A 20,267-nucleotide genomic window follows, 5' to 3' on the forward strand; every position below is an offset into this window, starting at 1 on the left:
AGGAAGAGCAGCAGACGCAAGAGAAAGTAAGAACACTCTGGAAGTCGCACTGCTGTGGAGTGGGGGTGCAAGGCACCGCTCAGAGGGTCCATGGTAGGCTGGGGGGTACACGCCGGCTAAGTCTCTCCTTGCCGTGAGGTTCTCTTTACTGGCTTCACTTTCACTTGGTCCTTGGTCTCATGGCAGCTGTGTGGCAACTTCTGGTTCTGTCAGTTCCAACAATCCATCTTGGCTGAACCCAAGGGTGACGGCCCCATTCAAATACAGAGGTTCTCCTGGTATGAAGGCATTCTGTAGGCTGAATATATTAATAGATACATCTCTTTCCAGAGGCTCCTACAGGAGACAAAGCTGCTTTCCTCTTTGGCAAGAGAATACCACACCTGGCGTTGCTGCTTCGGCTAGCTCTTCTTCCGGTGGGCCCTCATGTGCGCAGCGATTGAACCAGCTATCTCTGCATTCTTCTTGTTCTGGCCAAAATAATCTAGAAACTCACCATCTGGTCCAATCAAGTACATTATTATTGTATGGTCCACCTGAAAAGAAAAGAAGTAACAGAAAAGGTAAAATGAATAGATTACCAAAATAAGTTCTTTCTTTCCTTTTTTTTCAGTTTTTCTGTTATAGGACACATGTGCTCTCTAGAGAGAGAGAGAGAGAGAAAGGGAAAGTGAGAAATCACTCGGGGGGTATGGCCACATGGCAATCTCTTCTCCTCTCAGGATTTGAGCACACACTCACATGTGTTCAGTGCAGTTTTCAAGCCGCCAGGTCTGGGACTCAAACTGCACACAGCCATGGATTCAGTGCCTTAACCAGCTCACCATCTACTGGCCCAAGGCACTTATTTTACTGAATAAATGTTGCAGGATAAGGGGACTTCACATTCATATTTAAATAACCTTTGTAGTACCTATTATTTGAGCATATGATGGAAAATTCATAGCCATAGATTGTGTAAAATCTATGTTCCAGAAATTTGCAATTTGTACTGCCGGTTGTTGGTCGCATCAGACAGATCTTGGAAGTATGTCGGTTCAAAGCTTATCATTAATATCTCACAGCTACCCCAATCCCTGGGAAAAGAATTCACCTTCTAAGAAGTGGCTGCTGCTGGCTTTCGTAAAACAGTGAACACCTGTGGAACAGTAGTGCTTGTTTGTAAAGACCTTATTTTTATTTACTTATTTATTTTTAATTCTATTGCCAGGGAGAGAAAAGAGAGATGAAGAGGCAGAAGGAGAGGGAGAAAGTAACCCCAAAAAGAGCATATGTTACAATACCTTGTGCTTCATTTCTCCAACCTGTCAGGACTTTGGACATGCATGCACACACACCCAGCATGATTTCCAAGCTGCCTGGCCAGGATTTGAACTGTGCACTTGGCCATGTGGGATCCTTCCCTTAACCACTAAACCATGGGGCTGGCCAAACTCGCGTTTTGGTAAAACATCGTATTTGACCCCTTAACCATGTTATAGAGATGTCTGGAAGTAAGCGTTGGTGAGAAATTATTTTCTTAAATGAGTCCTTGGGTATATTCATAAAAGAGTAGCTTTATGTTTTAGAAAGAACTGATTCTCATTCATTACTGACTAAATTCAGCTTATGTTTTGTAAGCAGAAACTAGGAAACTAACCACCAGTTTGATTATATAAACTACAAACTTGAACACAATACTTAGTCCCAATGTTGGTAATTCAAACAGAAGCAGAACGACCCATTTTACCCTCTTAGGAATTTGCACATACCACACTGAAAGCACCTGGAACCTTCTCAGGAGCAATGAACGCTACATACGTTCTTACGTCATCTTCAATCTGTCACCCATTTTCCTGGCAAAGTTCTAAAATGTTTCAGACTCTAACTTAAAAGTTTAGATCAGGCATTATTATTATTTTTTTTAGATGCTTCCGCAAAATCCAATTTTAAATGAGAAGTCCTGGCACTGAGTCCTTGGAATTCATTGGTGGCGCAACTGCTATTTGGCAAGATAGAAAAAAGACAGGAATGTGATCACACATACCAGACTGGAGACACTCCTCCCAGTATACCCCGCACGCTATCGGTCTGGGAGATTATTTTTTATATACACACATTCATAAGGAGAGAGCAAATGGAAAGTCACTTGCTACTCACATATGGAAAGAATGTACACAGAGGAGCCCCAGCAGCTGGGGTGTCGTGGCACAATCAGCTACCGGGGCGTGACAGGGGACCTGTACTGAGAGAAGCCAGCGAGCGGTCTGCACGCCGCCCTTCAAGCCTTACCCTAGCCTTTATCTCTCTTCCCCCCATTTCTTCCTATTTTCTATTATTTTTCCTATTCTCACTCTCCTATTCAAAATCAGAACTGCAGTGTGTTGGACTTATTTTTCAGCTGTCCTGGGTATAAATTACTTTTTAGTAGGTAATAAAATATTCTTCTACCTATGTAAATATCTCCACTACTACATTTTTGTTTTATGCACAAGTAACAAGCACCTTCCTTGCCTTCTCATTTAACAATATTTTGGACATTGTTCTCATTGCATACAGAGTAGCTTTTTAAAAAGTACTTGCTTGCCTTTCAGTCTCTTTAGAAACAAGGCTATAGAATGTATCTGTAGGATCAATTCCAGAACGTCGACTGTCAGGCCTAAGAAGTCAGATGAAATCTTGAGCGATACTGCAGAATGGCCCTCTGAAGAGGGTGTATGAGTTCCAAATTCACTCCGACAGTGTATTTCCTAGGTTTTTCCAGTTTTGACACTATATTTGGCAATAACATTTTCAAACTCTCTCACCACTTTTGAACTAATGGGTGAAAACTGGCATCTCATTATACAATTCACTTTTTTTTTTTTTTAAATTATGAAACTGAGCATCTTTTCTCAGGTTTAAAAGTGATTTGTGTTCTTTTTTCAAAGTATTTTCTGGAGTCAGATGGTGGCAGGGCAGTAAAATGCAGTGCTCTGTGAGACTGACTCCCTTTATAAAGTTACAGGTTTGAGTCTGGAGACCTCCCTGAGTAGACCCAGGATGTGCCAACCCATGAGCCAGGGCTGGCTGCTGTTGGGGGTGAATCATGGTGTCAAGACCCTGTTGTCTGTCTCTTCTGTTGATGAAATAAATACGTAAAAAGCTTTCTTAAAAATAGGTATTTCTCAGTACTTACAGAATAACCTAATATTATACATATAATGCAAGATGTGCAGATCTGGCTTTCTATGAAATCTTTAGCGTGTGGCATGACCAGTTACATACACCACCAGTCTAAAGATTCCATTCAAAAGCCAGTTTACCATTTATTGCTGTTTGAGATTAAGGAAACCTCATTTCATTACATCTCCAAGTTAAGCTTTAAGATACTCCCTCCCTGCTTGCAGGTCTTGAATCTGAATAGAAATTTCCCATAGCAACTTATAGATGGAAATCTGTGACCTGAAGGCACAGCAGTCATAACACTGCAGAACTAAGAAGCTGGAGCATGTCTCCCCCTGTTGGTTGACTTAGCAAATGTACCCTAATGAATTCGGTGACTCTTATCAACAGGTCAAATTCTTAAGGTGACTGACAGGACAAGTATTTCTTAAATGGTGTCTGACGTGTATTCCAGAGGGTCCAAGAAGTCTCTATAAGATATGTATTTGCTGTACTTTATTTTTAAATTAAATTAAATTAATTAATTAATTATATTTTGCCTGAGGGTGCATGTACTCATGAGAGAGAGAGAAAGAGAGAGAGGGAGGGAGAGAGAGGGGAAAACCTCTCTTCATGGGGGATGGTCATGCTACTGCAATCTCCTCTCTTTCAACTCTCCCTCCTTTTGAGATTTTTGGGCACACATGCACACTTGCCCAGTGTGTGTTTCTCAAGCCGCCAGGTCTGGGACTCCAATCGAGCAGTCGGCCATGTGGAATCCAGCTGCCTTAACCACCACACCACCAGCTGGCCCATGCCTTTTCATTTATAACATTACAAAATTAACATCCATATCCTGGTTACATGTCTGCATTATGGCTTATGGCTGAGCACAGATCTGAGGGCCCATACCTGTCTGTTGTGTCTGTGATCTCACTGGCACCTAGCTGCACGTGACTGTTACAGGCAGACAACATGGAAGTACCGCCTTCTGGCCAAGACAAGGCCAACTAGACAAGGCAGACTACACAATCAACGGCTTCCGAGTATTTTACCCTGAAAAGTGGAAGGACAGTTGACAGTATGTATAGTTAGTTGGGCCTGGTAGCAGTCTGGCTCAAACCCCATTCTTGCACTCTAGATTCAGCAAAATACTTATTGTCATTGTGAGGGAATGCTTTAAATTTGAGTTTCACAGGTTTGGTTTTATTTTTAAATATTCTTTTTGACCCTAGAGTTGCCAGCTCCAGGCACTAGGCTAAGGACAGCTGCCTAGCTTAGGACTATGCATCTTTGCACAGCGCACTACAGCTCATTCGCTGGAAGTCAGGATGATCAGTGCCCAGCTCTCCTGTCCCCATCGGTTAAACTCAGAGCTCGTTAACAGGAATCTTCACTGAAAGGGCGAGGAGGTTAGGAAGTTCTTTCTCCTCGGCTCCCTCTCCTGGCCACTGTCTCTGCTCTCCTCTCACTTTTCTCACACTGTCAATGCAGCGGGAGGAAACCACAGTAGGGTCCATCTATTTCATAAAACTTTGGGCCTGAAGGAAAGTACTCATTTCTCTCTTGTCTTTTTCTCCCAGGAATCCAAGTTTCCCTAACTCTCTAAGGTACCAGACCCAGATGGTAAGAGTACTGTATGAGCTTTGTCAATGGAAAGGAGCCAGAAGCCTGCTTTCAATTTAGGCTGTAGGACATGGGTTCGAAAAGGACAAAACACCGGGGTAAGATGTCACCCCTGTACATCACTCTTGGGATGGGTCATGGGGAACCGACAATCAATGACCCAGGGTCCTGGCCATCTGTCTTTCTACAAAACCAATTTGTGGCTGCGAAGGCTATGATTCATCCCTCTGTTCAACCAATATTATAGAGAAAAAAACAGAGTATGAAAACTGAGAAGAAACTTGAAATGAAGCTGAAATATAATGGCAACCTTTGATAAAAGGAAGTTGTGGGAACCAGCAGTTAGCGTAATGGCTATGTCGCTGGACTCCCACGTAGTCGACCGTGGTTTGTGTCCCGGACCCGGTGGCTTAAAACTCACGCCGGGCGCATGTGCGTGCGTGCCCAAGATCCCGAGAGGAGAATGGAGGAGAAGGGATTGCGGTGTGACCATCCCCCCGGGGGGTGATTTCTTGCTTTCTGTCTCTATGTCTCTCTCTGTCTGTCTGGCGAGCGCACACGCCCTACAGTAAAAATCTCTCTCTCAAAAAAAAAAAAAAAAAAAAAAAGGGAAGTTGTCAGGGGCATATGCACTCATCAGAAAAAAGAGCGAGAGAAAGCACCTCTCAGTGGGGCGTGGGCACACTGCAATCCTCTTCTTTGGTATTTTGGGTATGTGTGTGCACATACACATGCCAAGTATTTTTCCAGCCGGTGTAGCTGGAATTCAAAATGTAGTCGGCCATGTGGGATCCAGCTCCCTATGCACAGTTTTTCTTAACTGCTGCGCTACGGGGCTAGTCCTTTAATGTCAATTCTTTCTGAGAAGAAAACTGAGTGGGTGAAGCAGTGCTTATGTCCTTTGTTGTTGCTACATTGTGAAACCACTGATAGCAAAAGGAACCTGGGCATCGACCCTAGACTTCTGGGTGGGGACGACAAACATGAAGACATCTCCTTAACCCAAGAGCTACAGAAATTCAAGTTTAAAAAAATATATAAAATAAATAAAATAAAATAAAAACGGGAACCAGCAGTTAGCGTAATGGCTATGTTGCCTGACTCCCATATAGGTTACTGCAGTTCGAGTCCTGGACCCGGTGGCTTCAAACTCACGCCGGGCGCGTGTGCGCCCAAGATCCCGAGAGGAGAATGGAGGAGAAGGGATTGCGGTGTGACTATCCCCCCTGGGGGGTGATTTCTCACTTTCTGTCTCTATGTCTCTCTCTGTCTGTCTGGCGAGCACACGTGCCCTATAGCGAAAAACCTCTCCAAAAAAAAAAAAAAAAAAAGAAATTCAAGTTAGAAATTCTGTTACTCATTGTAAAAAAGCATATGCTAAACGCCTCACTGTGCAAGGCCTAGAGCTGATATGCAAATAACCTTTAGAGAATTTCTTTCTCTGACAACCTTTATTTTTTCTCTTACCTTTTAGAATTCTCATTTTACCTAAAAATGCAGTTCCCCATGGCCTAAAACTGATTCTCAGAAGGGCAAAGTTCTTACATTTCTTCACTGGGGGCACATAGAGAACCAACTCAGTATCTTCAAACTAAAATAAGCTGGTACCAGCAGTTGGTGTAATGGCTATATTGCTGGACTCCCATGTAGTTGACGGTGGTTCGAGTCCTGGACCCAGTGCCTTAAACTCACACTGGGTGCGTATGCGTGCGTGCCCAAGATCCCAAGAGGAGAATGGAGAAGGGATTGTGGTGTGGCCATCCCCCGGGTGTGGGTGGGCGATTTCTTGTTTTCTATCTCTCTCTCTGGCGAGTGCACATGCCCTATAGCAAAAACCTCTCAAAAAGAAAACAGAAAAATTAAAATAAGCTTTGCTCCAAATGATGGCTTCTCTTTATTTCCGACATCGTATCCATGGATCTGATTTTATACTACCGCGTAATTTTAGGGGTCACTAGAAAGAAAAAAAACAACAACAAAACACCCAGGCAATTAAATTATGAAAACTATGGGGGCAGCAGGTAGCATGAAGATTAAGGCACTGAATCCCCACATGGCCAACCACAGTTTGAGTCCCAGACTCAGCGATTTGAAACTCATGCCAGGTGCACATGCATGCGTGCCCAAAATCATGAGAAGAGAATGGAGACGGGATTGCAGCAAGGCCATCTCCTGCCACCCCACCCCACCCCGGGGGGGGGGGGGTGATTTTTCACTTTCCATGTCCCTCACTGGCAAGCACATATGCCCTATGACAAAAACCTTGAAAAAAAAAATTGAGAACTGTGAATATAAACAAGTATCTTTTTTTGAAAGAACTTCTACTATCTCTTCAAATAGCCAAAATTCTTTCACATCAGAAGCTAGTCAGTCATTTCAAGCCATTTAAACACCTGCAATCTGAGAGCCGGCACACAGGCTAACACCTGAGCTTGAACTTACTATGTAGTCCTCGTCTTCATCCCTGGGGCCAGGGCTGTAATACACTCTGTATGCTCTGGCCACTTGATCAATCTCTTCTTTGGTGCCAGTCAACCCAACAAGTTTGGGAGAAAATTCTAAATAAAAAATAAGAAAGACAGTGAGAAATGAGAAACAAGCAAAGCCATCTTTATTTCAAAAAACAGTATCAGTTGTGAAGGAGCCCTACTTCCTCTTCAATCCTGTGAGTCCTCAAACATTTCACAAAGAACAAATGAAAATTCTCCTTTGTAATACACAAATGAAATCCTCTTCTAACTAATAAAGATCTGGAGAAAATATATTCTAAGCATTTAAACCACATTTTATATTAATTCAGTTTTGCTTTTTGAATTTTTTCTTTCTTTTTTTCTTTTTTAATTGCTCAGGGAGGAAAATGCACTCAACAGAGAGAGTGAGTGAAGGAGACAGTGCCCTCAATAAGTCATGACCCCGCCACAACCCTTCTCCATTTTGCTTTCCTGCCTGGATTTTGGACATGTAGGCACATACAGCCAGAATGTTTCTCATGCCACCAGGGCTGGGATTTGAATCATGTAGTCAGCTACGTAGGGATGATCCGACCCCCTAACCACTGTGTTGTAGGAGCAGCCCTAATTTAGCTTTTAAAAAAAATACAGGTAGTTCTGGGTCAGCAGGTGGCGTGGAGGTTGAGGTGGCTGGAGCCCACATGGCCCTCTGTACAATTCAAGTCTCAGACCCAGTGACTTGAAAAACACACCAGGCATATGGGCAGGTATGCCCGAAATCCCTAGAAGAGACTAGAGGAGAAGAGATTGTGGCATGGCCATTCCCCCTCGGGGTGATTTCTCACTTTCTCTTTCTGTTTCTCTCTGGTAAAAACAGGTGCCCTATAGCAAAAAATTTTTAAAAAGAAAACACAAATGCAGTTCTGAGATACAGTGAGGTTTAGAAACACTGTCCTGAATGGGTACTCCAGTTTCTATCATGTCATGTGAGAACATGTTTGCTTACCAGCTAGGTTCATACCAGGTCAAAACATCTGAATCTTATTTTCCAGCAAATAATATCAATACCAGTATCAAGTTCTGCTCTTAACCTCCAATAAAGGGCTGGACGATGAACTAATTATGCCAAAACAGCAATTATAGCAAAGTTCAGGAATAAGGGTAAGTCATTCATACTTTGCATGTGCTGTTTGGCTTTTAAAATGAGCTGGCAGAAGTTAACTTAGAATAACTGGATTCATTAGCCTATTGAAATGATAGCCCAACAACTGACAGCAGTTCCTTCTTCCAAAGATATAAGGTCTATTTTCTTTTCTTGGACTAATTAATTCTAAACTGGGAAACTCTTCAGGTTCTGAAAAGGCAGGCTGGCTTGTCTTTCTTTTCCATTCTACACATAAATGAATGAAGCCTGAGTTAGCAGCACATCCAAACTTTTTTTAAAAATTAAATTGCTGAAATAACAGTAAATATTGTTTTAAATACCAACTTATATTTTTGAAAATCAACCCCGAATGCAAGTAGTATTGATACATCATCAATTACTATATGCATGTGCTGTTGAAGAAAATTACCATAAGGCTTTCTTTGGTATTCCAGGTGAGTACAGCAACTCAGATGTCTACTTGTTTGGAAATATTACATTTGATTAATGTGTAATAAAAGTTAATTGTCAGTATAATATACAGTAACATAGGAGGTCATGTATTACCAATGAATTCATAAATACTGAGTTTTTATTGCTTTAGGAAATAACTATGCTACTGACCAAATTTCTGACAAACCTGTAAACTGTGGATATAAATTCTGTTTAAATAAAGACAATAAAAACTCTTAAACTTCAAAAAGAAAAAAGAAACCTTAGTAGCCTTATGTTGGGCAAAGATTTACTTCTGTATTAAAAAAAAAAAAAAAGACTTCTGCTATAGGGCACATGCTTACATCAGAGACAAAGAGAGAGAAAGTGAGAAGTCACCCCATGGGAGGGGATGGCCACACCACAATCCCTTCTTCTCCATTTTCCTCTCACAATTCTGGGCATGCACACACACAGGCCCAGCATGTTTTTCAAGCCACTGGGTCTGGGACTTGAACCACAGAGTCAGCCAGGTGGGATTCAGTGCCTTAACCACACACCACCCGCTGGTCCCCAATTTTTAAGTTTTTTAAAAACTGTTTTTTTTTAATTTATGACATAGTACATGGGAGAGAAAGAGAGCGAGAGAGAGGAGAGTGCCCTCTACAGGTCGGGGCATGCTGCCATGCCCTTCTCCTAGTCCTCCAGCTGGGTGCTTGTGAGCAGCCTGACATGTTTCAGGATGACTGAGCTACGAACTGGAACCATGGACACCATGTGGCCCTGGCTTCTCTAGCAGCAGCGTATCACCACTGCATTATGAAGATGGTCCAGGTAAAGATCTCTTACACACAAAGCCTAAGCACTATATATAAAACAATGAACTGATAAATTTGGACCTCATTAAAATTAAAAACTGATTCAAAAGGCACTGTAAAGAACCAAAATGACAAGCCACAAGCTGGCAGAACATATTTACAATTTATGTATCTGATCTGTATCCAGAAAATAATACATACGTACATATAAGATCAAACAACTCCATATAAAATGATCAAAAGATGTGAATAGACATTTCAAAGTCAGTATAGATAGCAAGTAAGAGCATAGAAAGACTCTGAAATTAACAGGCATTTAGGAAATGCACGTTAATACCTCAGAGAGTTATCACGGAACACATATTAGACTAGTAGACATTAAAGACTGACCAGAGGCCAGTGGCTAAGGGCGCTGGACTCCCATGTGGCCAACCGTGGTTCAAGTCCCAGATTTGGCATCTTGCTTCCTTCCTTTCACTCTCTCTCCCTGTCCCTCTCTGGTCAAATTAAAATAAATACCTAAATAAGTAAAAAATAAAAAGTTAAATAAATAAAAATTAGAAAATCCTATCAAGCATCTTTACCAAAAATAATAGACTGACCATACCAGGTGTGGTGAGGGTGTGGAGGAGCTGAACTCTCATATCTACTGGTAGGAATGAAAAAATGAAGCACATTTTGGAAAATAGTTTGTCTCTGTCTTGAAAAGTTAAACACAGACCTACATATGATACAGTCACCCCAGTCCTAGGCATTTACTTTAGAGAAATGGAAGTACACGGAGGGACTTTAAAAAACCTCATGGAAAAGTGGAATTAAAGTACAGGTGTACTCTGGTGCAAAAAACTGTGAAACCCACGCAGAGCTTTTCAAAATACATATCTTCACGAATTTTTAGAAGAGTTTTCATTTGCTCATATGGACACAAAAAGGTACATAAATGATTTTTGCAGCTTTATCTGTAATAGCAATAAAGTAGAAAATTCTGAGTTTCCATCAATGGACTGCTTACTCAGCAATGAAAACGAAGGCCCTGTGATATACGCTGTGACATGAATCACTGTCGGAATAATTGCAGTGAGTAGAAGAAGCCATTACAAAAGAAAAAAGTACAGGGGCACGATGAGACAGTGCTGTAGTGGTAAGACGCGGCACTCTGAGACTGACCCCTGTGGGACGGCTCGGGGTCTGCATCCTGCGACCTGCCTGAATACAGCGGGTACACTGTGCCCATGACCTGGGGCTGGGTGAGGTGGCAAGCAGGCTGTGGCATCAGGCCTTGTTGGGGGTACTGTATCTGTCTCTCTGCCTCTCTCTTGCTCACAGAAGAAATAAATGAACCTCCAAAAAGTATGCAATTCTATTTACATAAACTTGTAGAAGATGCAAACTAATCTATGAGGGAGAGCAGTTCAGTGGTTGCCATAGATAGGAGGTGGGGGAGGGGAGAGAGGGATTAACAAAAGTTTAACAAAAGGCACAAGAAAACTTGAGGCTCATGGCCCCGCACAATTTCGTGACAGTAATGATGCTTTCACAAGTGCCTAAGTACGTCAAAAGGTACAACCTGCAGTTATAACACGTATGCTTTGCTGTATGGCACTTACTCCATAATAAATCTGGTCAGAATTAGAAGCAACATGTCCTTTACTCCCAATACAAGGCTCTGTAACTTAATTGATATGTGAAGGCCAAGTTCAGGGACTGAGAAGCCTGTTTCCTATATCCTTACTGACGAGCCAGTCATCGCTCTGAGCTCCATCTTTTTATTTGTTGTATAACTGGTGATAATGCCAATCACCCTATTTCACAAGGCACCATAAGGTTCAGATGATTTGGTTTTTCAAAACCTGTGCAACATAAATAGACGTAAGGCACGGCCAACAAAACATACCTTTGACATAATTTGCAATGGCTTCTTTGGTGTCCCTCTCTGGGTCAATCGTGATGAAAAGTGGAGTTAAATTTGGCAGAGATGGGATGCTATCTGAAAGGAAATTCCAATTAATATTTACGGTCTAAGGAAAGACTGAACAATGACTAGAAAGTGCAGAAGTGCTACAGTGAGGGGTCACAGAAACAGAGGGTTGTCTGAAAATCTGGGCAGAGAGAGGGGTCAGGGGACAGGGCAGCTTCTAGGAAAAGGAGATCCACACACTATCTGTGGTAGCATCAAATAAGTATCCTATTAGATCCCTGCACTGGAGCTGTGTGTAAGTGTTGTTACCCCGACCAGATCCTGTAGTATCTTATCTCCTAGTTAATCCAGTATTTTCCCCTCACTAAAGCATAAAGTAAACGACTGGGAAGGACTGAATACCCCGAAACTACTCATCTTAAGAAGGAAAGGCCCTTCCTTCCAATGTGTACTACTCGGTAACACTGGCCGGGTGTCACAGACCACCCACAGATTTCCCAGTCCAACCATCACAGGCACCCGGGAGAAGCACCAGCAGGGTCAGTGATGGAGGCCACAGTGTAGGAAGGAACACAAAGCAGAGTAAAGGGAGACCCAGGTCCCATGGACACTATTTTTTTTTTTTTTTTGAGAGGTTTTCGCTATAGGGCACGTGCGCTCGCCAGACAGAGAGACAGAAAGCAAGAAATCACCCCCCACAGGGGATGGCCACGCTGCAATCCCTTCTCCTCCATTCTCCTCTCGGGATCTTGGGCATGCACGCACATGCGCCGGGGGGGAGTTTAAGCCACCGGGTCCAGGATGCGAACCGCGGTCGACTACGTGGGAGTCCAGTGACATAGTCATTACGCTAACTGCTGGTCCCGCCACACAGACACTTTTAACATCAGCATCGAGTGGAGAATGTGGTCACAGGAATGGAAGCAAAGAAGGAGCTGAATGCTGAGACTTTATACTCTCAGAAACCAAATCCGTAACACCCCGCCTGATGACAAAGAGAACGTGAACATGGTAGTGATGTTAAGTAAATACATACTTTGGTTACTTTCTTACCTATTTCATCCACGACTTGAATCATTTTTTCTAGTTCTTCTGGACAGATATCAGGGCAATGAGTGAAGCCAAAATAAATCAACACCCACTGACCCAGGTAGTCCTTGTCAGTTTTAGGCTCTCCACTGTGAGTTGTAAGGGAAAATGGTCCCCCGAGTAAAGGCTTTCCGATGCTTCGCTGTCGCTGCTTCTCTAGTTCTTAAAGAGACACATACAAACCAGGAGGGAAAAAAGAAAAAGTCAATCTAAGAGACTCAAATCCTGGATAAATAGTCAGAATTAGACCAATGACTATGGAAGCACAGAATGTGGAAGAAATAGCTTCATGTTTAATAAGCAGAAAAACAGCTCTTAAAAGCCAGCCAGGTAGCAGCACGGGGGTTAAGGCAGCTGGATTCCACATGGCTGAGTGTGTGGTTTGAGTCCCAGACCTGGCAGCTTGGAAAACACGCCAGGTGCATGAGCATGTGTACTCATAATCCAGTGAGAAAAGTAGAGAAGGAATTGTGGTGTGGCTATACTCTGTGAGGGGCAATTTCTTACTTTTTCTCTTTGTCTACCTCTGTCCAGTGACCACACCTGCCTTATGGCGAAAAACCTTTAAATAATAATAAGTACATGCTGTGGTATATACTAAGCACTATTCAAAAAAGGAAATGATAAAAATATTTCTTCCTCCTCTGGAACAATTCAGTTCTAAGTCGTTATGTGTGGCCATGCTGGGGCCACAGCGGCTCAGAGTAAAATGTCTAAGACTGAGTATACTGGGGACAGCTGCTGGGGAGGTGTATATATATACATACACATGACAAAACACCTATTACACGAGAGTGACTCTTAGTACAGAAACCTGTTAGACATTACCTCGATCAAATGATCAACTTGAAACCATGTGACACCTGACTAGATGCAACGAGACCATGTATTATTCTATGACATTCTTTCTGAAGGTACGAAACCTGAATCTAATCATGAAACATCAGGTAAACCCCAAATAAAGGGCATTCTGCAAAAAAATTGGCCTATACCCTTCGAAGCTGCCAGGGTCATGAAAATGCAACACACTGGGAAAACTGTTACACCCTGACGGAGACGGATGCGTCAGCAAGCACGTACAAGGTGGATCCTTCTGCTACAAAGGACATCACGTAGTAAAACCTGAAGACTGACCTCTGTTCAAAACCTGACTATCTGAAAACTGAGCAGTAGTAACACGTCAATGTTAACTGCCTGATTTTGACGTCTGTACTGTGATTACAGTGGAGAATGATCTTGTTCTTAGCAAATACACAATCACGTATTTGAAGATGAGGCATCGTGTTAGCAAATACTCTCAAATGATTTGGGAACTTTTAAGATTATTATTTTTCTTAATAAAACAAATAGTAATATTGCATTTGAAATTTCAAATGAAGTCAAAGAAGCTTACGTATTCTAGGAATGTCTCTGCCACTACTTCCTAGCTTGTCAGCTTTGTTTCTTTGTGAAACTAAAGAACTTATTGCTTATGAGAATATGAAAATCTTAATATAAAATAAAAACACTGCTTGTTATGTTTCTGTTTCTATCAGTAGGGAGCTTACATTGTTAAGTTATATATTAAAACCTAAGAATACTCACTCCCAGATTTAAAAAATTACCCTCTGTATAATTACATCAAAAGAGATTCTAAAGAACTGAAATAGATTTAAGAGAAACTTCCAAACCAAATCTTGAAAGTTCTGGGACAGTCATTAAAATATACATTTTTTAAAACATAAATTCCTAATGTTTCAAGATGCTAACCCAGCAGATCAGTTCCTGGCCTTCTCCAGCCAGGCTCTCTCTGTCGCCCTCACCCACAGCCAGCCTCTGGCCTGTCCCTCTGCTGACACCCAGTGGTCTGCATTGTTCCCCGATGCCTGACCCCAGGAAGCCTTCTCAGATTCCAAGGCTGGGCCTTACCTTGGCTCTTGGAGCATTCTACTCCTTCCTCTGGCCTGACAGAACCTCTAAGCCTCCCTCTGGCCTGGCAGACCCTCTTCTAGTCAAATCCTTTACTTCTGTGTCTGTTTCCCTGACCTGTGCACCTTAAGGGCTGACTGCATCTCATTCATCTTTGTAACCTCCAGACTTCATTCATACTGCCCAAATTCAAGTCTGTCCACAGTGTCTTTTAATGTTAGTGGTACCCTAGATTGGATCCCGAAATAGATCAAAGTTACTGATGGAAAAACAAGTGAAATCCAAATAAACTCTTCTGGTTTAGTTAAGTTTTACGCTAATTTACATTTTCTAGTTGGGAAATATGCTTAAGATGTTAACATCGTGGGAAGTTGAATGGAAGGGACAGGAACTCTCCATGCCATCTTCATGGCTCTTCTGTAAATTTAAAATTATTTCAAAGTAACAGGTTTAAAAAGAGCAAAGAAGATCCTGGGGCATAGCTGTGAATGTTATTCAAAGACTACCAAATGCTATGTACTTACTCTCTGTCTTTTCTTTCTTGAAGTACTTCATTCCAGCCAGTAAAGCTCCTCCGATAGCAAATGTGAATGCTAAAGACTTCCAGGAAACGGGCTACTGGGACAAGATTTAAAAGATAAAAATTCCAGTAAGGTGCAAACATTGAACTATTTCGTATTTATTACAGTCATTCTTAATATACATACACGCAAGCCACAATCTTGTTAAATGCCCAAAATGTTTCACACTATTCTGGGATGAGAAAATGTTTGCTGGTACCCCAGTATAGACAATTACAAAGACACTTAATTCCAGGAAGAGAAAATTCCCTAAGTCAGTTTCTATTCATGGGAAAAACAACCCAAAGCAGCTTATGTACCAGGACCATTTCTACGTGTGATCCTGTTTCTATGTGTGATCCTGGCCCCAAATTCAAAAACAATTAACAATCTGCTTGTGCTTATATTGAGAACATAAACTAACCAAACAAAATTCAAGAGGTTGACTGGACTCTGGCTTCCAAAAGTTAAAAAGCCAAAATAGATGAGAAGTCTAAAAGTGGGGTTTCTTACAACTGCATCCAGTTCTTCCTAATTTTTTTCAAGTCTCTAATGAGCTAAATTGTGGGTCACTTTAGGTCTAACTCATTCATCTTCCCCCAGTTCCAAAAACCCACTTCCCCTGCCTATCACTAGACGGTAGTGGCTCTAAGTTCTTTCTGGGTCAGAGCTAGAACCTGCGAGAAATTTAAGAGGCCTACCTACACAACACTAAGACCTATTTTTTGTTTCAATCTCCACGGATAAACGGAACAACTGAGGGGGTTCAAATGACAGAAATGACAAAAGTGCTAAGGCTCCTGCTCACGGAAATGTTTAGATCCTTAGGAAACATGACACTGAGTTTGTTTGTTTGTTTGTTTTGAGCAAAAGCTAACTTAAAATCCAAGCCTGAGGTTCAAGTGCTCTGTTGACGGCGATGAGCACCTGCAAACCAGGGGAAACCGTGATGAGAGTCCATGACCCAGGTACGCCCGCCAAGGTGAAGGCATTTCAGACCAGACAGTGCGGTCCTTGGGTCAGGACCAAGCAGGAAGGGAAGGCCACCGCTGACCGACAGCGCGCGGAGCCCTGGAGCGGCTCCAGGCGTGCACTCACCCCGGGCTTCGAGGGGCGCGTGGGGTCTCCGTGGCCCTTCGGCTCGGACCCCGGGGGTGGCGGCATGCTTGTGCTGAAGGATCGGCTTCCCAGGCACCTGCCAGCGAGCCCCAAGGTCCGCCGCCCCTCCTCCTGCCGCACGCAGAACGACCTGGGCAAGACGCTCGCGGTGCCCTCCGCCAGGCCCCAAAGCCCGCGACCGCGAGACGAGGGACGCCAAAACCGGCCTCCCGGAGGCCGCATAATTCGGCCGGATAAGAGTAACAGCGCCGCCATGAGCTTAGGAGACCGCGCCTCCTTCGCCCCGCCCCGCGACTTCCGGGGCAGCTTCCGCTTCCTCCGGAAGTCGGAAGGGGCCGCTCTTTCTGCGGCGCTCGATCTCGGCGCGGTCGCTAGCGGGTAGTCGGGAGGCCTCCGCCGAGGAGCTGGCGCGCGGTAGGTGGTTCCTTGCGGCTGGAGGCGGGTCTGGCCCGGACGGGGCGGAGCCTGCGCGCCGGGGCTGGGGAGGGGGTTGCCGGCCTTGAGGGTCCCGGCTGTGCCGCCCGGCCGTGCTCACTCCGCCTGGATCCTTGGGCGCGCCCCAGTCGGCTCCCGGGCTCCGGCGGCCGCCGCCGGCTCTTCGCTCCGGGGACACCCCCATCTCGGAAGAGAGATAACAAAACCCTGTCCGGGAACTGGCGGGGCTGGACTGGGTAGCTCCTTATCCCGGCGTTGCCTGGCGTCCCGTGTCACCCTGGTCCTGCCCATCTGGAGGCCGGCCCAGTGGAACAGTAGCAGCAGACCCATTGCTCTTGGAAGAATCTTTGCCTTTTAAAATAAAAGTGTTAATAACACCCTAGCGAAGGCGAGTTATAGTAGGACTGAAATGCTCAGTACATCCAGTTACTCTAACTACGTGTTAGTGCACCCGCATGTCAAAGCACAGCACTGCGTCAGGTACATCCTGGTCCTAGCCCAGCCCTGGGCTTAGTCTCCTGGGGCCCCCGTTTCTTCAAAGTGCTCTGGCCGACTGCCCTGCAGCCTTCAGTTCCGGGATTTAAAGTTGTTCATGGGCTCCTCATCTGGGACTGCTTATGTTTCTTGGGTACTGACACATGTTAATGAGGCTGGGAGCCTTGCTGGGTTTACTGTTCTTTTCTTGGAAAAATGTAACTCTGCTTCGTTCCCTGTGTGTCTTTGACCTCCCACCTCCATAGTGGACGGCAAACTACAGAACAAACCGCCCTCAGGCCCTTTCCCTTCACTGCATCCCACACCTAATGTGGCTTTTTTTTTTTTTAATTTCCACAGAGCAGAAGTACCCTGTGCTCAATGGTTGTTGGAGTTTATGTGTGTGTGTGTGTGTGTGTGTGTGTGTGTGTGTTTTGTTTTTTAATGTGAGCTGCCCTATCTTACCAAGTGTGCTGGTCTCAAATCCTGTTTCTAGATTCTGAAGTGTAGCTGGAATTTTTAAAAATTTCTTTTTTTTTTTGCACACTCTTTACCAACCACTTTTCCCCCTTTCTGTCACTAGTATCCACACCCATCCTCTCCACCATCACATCTTTAGATCTCTCTGTTACTTCTATAAAGTGCAGATGTTTAGTACAAATGGAGTGGGGATATACAGTGTACGTCTTTCAAAATCGGACTCACTTCTCTCAACATTAAATCTCCTATATTCATCTATTTTTGAGTCGAATGATAGGATCTTGTTTCTTACAGTTCGGTAATATTCCATAGTATATATGTACCACAGTTTTTCAACCAAGTCATCAGTTTTTGGGCACTTAGGTTGATTTCATGTTTTAGCAATTATAAATAAGGTTGCAATACATGTAGATGTACAGATGTCTTTTTGATTGAACATTTTCTTATCCTTTGAGTAGATACCAAAAAGGGATTGCTGGGTCTTATGGGAGTTCTATTTGTAAGTTTTTGAGAAATCTCCATATTGTTTTCCACAGAGGTTGCACTAATTTAAATTCCCTCCAATAGTGTAAGAGAGTTCCCTTTTCACCACAGCTTAACCAACAATAATTGTTCTTTAATTTTTTTTAAGAGAGGTTTTTTCGCTATGGGCGCATGTGCTCGCCAGACAGACAGAGAGAGAGACATAGAGACAGAAAGCGAGAAATCACCCCTAGGGGGGGATGGTCACGCCGCAATCCCTTCTTCTCCATTCTCCTCTCGGGATCTTGGGCGCACACGCACATGTGCCCAGTGCGAGTTCTAAGCCACTGGGTCCGAGACGCGAACCGCAGTGGACTACGTGGGAGTCCAGCGACATAGCCATTACACTAACTGCTAGTTCCCAGTTCTTTCATTTTTTTGACCCTAGCCATTCTAACTCGGGTTAAATGATATCTCCTTGTAGTTGGCAATTTTTGTGCAAAGCTAGAAAAATTTCTGTATATTTACTCAGTACATCACATCACTGTTAAACTAATTTTTCTATCTTGAAGCTTCCTATGTGAAAGATTTTTACTCTTTTATTCCTGTGTATTTTGTTTGCTTAGTAAAAAGTTTTTCCTATAATTGACCAAGAGAAATGTATCTTGCTTACTCGGGCAATGAGCATAAACTTATTATTCATCTTGTTTTATTTAAGGTTTTTGCCATAGGCCGTGTAGCTTACCAGAGAGAGTCAGAGACGATGAGAGAGAAAGTGAGAAATCAAGCGCAGGGGGGATGGCCAAGCTGCAATTCCTTCTCCTTCATTCTCCTCTCCTCCTAGAATCTTAGGTACACCTGCATACACACCTGGTATGAGTTTCTTTTTTCTTTTTTCTTTTTTTTTTTACACCCGGTGTGATTTTTGAGCCACCAGAACTTGAACTGTGGTTGGTTGTATGGGAGTCCAGCAACGTAATCACCATGCCATCTTCTGGCCCATGTTGTTTGGAGAGATTTTCGCTATAGGGTGCGTGCGCTCGCCAGACAGACAGCCATGTTGTTCATCTCTTTAATAGCTCAATTGTAAGTTAAATGATCCAACATACACAGTACAAATTAAAATTGAAATCAGTGTTTTCAACTGATAAATTGTATTTGCCAAAGTCATTATTTTCATAGCTTTACTCATAATTTATTTTACAAAATTTTTTTTTTTGAGAGATTTTCGCTATAGGGTGCGTGTGCTCGCCAGACAGACAGAGACATAGAGACAGAAAGTGAGAAATCACCCCCCAGGGGGGATGGTCACGCCGCAATCCCTTCTCCTCCATTCTCCTCGGGATCTTGGGCACGCACGCACATGCGCCTGGCGTGAGTTTTAAGCCACCAGGTCCGGGACGTGAACCGCGGTCGACTACGTGGGAATCCAATGACATAGCCATTACGCTAACTGCTGGTTCCCTTTTATAGAATATTTTTTAAAACTTTGTATATATTATGTTTATAATATTAGAAAAAATATTGGCATCTAAAACAGTTCCTTTCTTGAAGTAGGTGTTTTATGTCTGCAAAGCAAATGAATTGCTAATAACACTTCTGCCCATGTGAAACTTTAGTGTTAAAAAAGGTATGTAGGGCTAGCCAGCGGCATGGTGGTTACAGCAACTTCATCTTACACTGTTGACAATGCGATTCAAGTCCTGGACCCAGCAGCTTGAAAAACACACTGAGTGCATGAAATCCTGAAAGGAGGGAGATGGAGAAGGGATTGCGACATGACATCGCCCCATGGGAGGGGTGTGTTCTTTTTCTCTCTCTCTCTCTCTTTCTTTCTCTCTCTGTCTCTCTCTCTGTCTCTCGCTCACTCGTATGTGTGCCCTCTGGCAGTAAGTAAGTAAATAAATACATAAAATGCATGCCTAAATCATTGTCTAATATGAATCTATCACTTTTATTACTATTATTAAACCACTACCAGCAGATGAGGTTTTAGTTTTGTTTTATTTTCAATTTAGATACCTTGTTTTGAGAAAGATGGCATGGATAATATTTGATATTTGTTCTATCAGGAGTGATGAAGCAGATCATATTTTGTGCTTGATAAAGCTTTAGGCTGCATTGTATAGGACAACAAGGCCCTAACTTTTTGTGAGTTTCCCGGCACTATAACACACTTGCTTCACCTCAGGTCTCTGGGCCTAACTGCAAGCATTTCCTGCCTTTGTT

General features: G+C 43.2%; 2 protein-coding genes across 3 annotated transcripts in view; one reads left to right on the forward strand and one right to left on the reverse strand.

Moving 5' to 3' along the window:
* Window positions 1-16,497, reverse strand: SCO1 (synthesis of cytochrome C oxidase 1). The gene is made up of 6 exons (XM_006156421.3): window positions 16,167-16,497; window positions 15,033-15,123; window positions 12,565-12,762; window positions 11,488-11,580; window positions 7,192-7,307; window positions 1-536 (listed from the first exon to the last, which is right to left on the reverse strand). Exons 1-6 carry the CDS (start codon window positions 16,440-16,442, stop codon window positions 402-404), a joined length of 909 nt encoding a protein of 302 aa, XP_006156483.1. The 5' UTR covers window positions 16,443-16,497; the 3' UTR covers window positions 1-401.
* ADPRM (ADP-ribose/CDP-alcohol diphosphatase, manganese dependent) overlaps window positions 16,497-20,267 on the forward strand; it is a 16,725-nt gene continuing 12,954 nt past the window's right edge. The window contains exon 1 of one of the 2 annotated variants that reach the window (XM_014590871.2): window positions 16,497-16,601. The gene's annotated coding sequence lies outside the window, so the exon portion shown is untranslated. The remainder of the gene's footprint in view (window positions 16,602-20,267) is intronic. The other variant, XM_006156422.3, reaches the window with a different exon arrangement.

The sequence above is a fragment of the Tupaia chinensis genome, unplaced genomic scaffold (genome assembly GCF_000334495.1).
Source record: "Tupaia chinensis unplaced genomic scaffold, TupChi_1.0 Scaffold000493_1, whole genome shotgun sequence".
Classification (NCBI taxonomy): Eukaryota; Metazoa; Chordata; class Mammalia; order Scandentia; family Tupaiidae; genus Tupaia; species Tupaia belangeri.

Coding starts and splice junctions, on each gene's coding strand:
- SCO1 (XM_006156421.3), bottom strand. CDS start 16,442: ATGGCGGCGCTGTTACTCTTATCCGGCCGAATTATGCGGCCTCCGGGA. Junction 11,581..12,564: donor TCAAGTCGTGGATGAAATAG/GTAAGAAAGTAA, acceptor ATTTCCTTTCAG/ATAGCATCCCATCTCTGCCA. Junction 537..7,191: donor ATGAAGACGAGGACTACATA/GTAAGTTCAAGC, acceptor TTTTCTTTTCAG/GTGGACCATACAATAATAAT.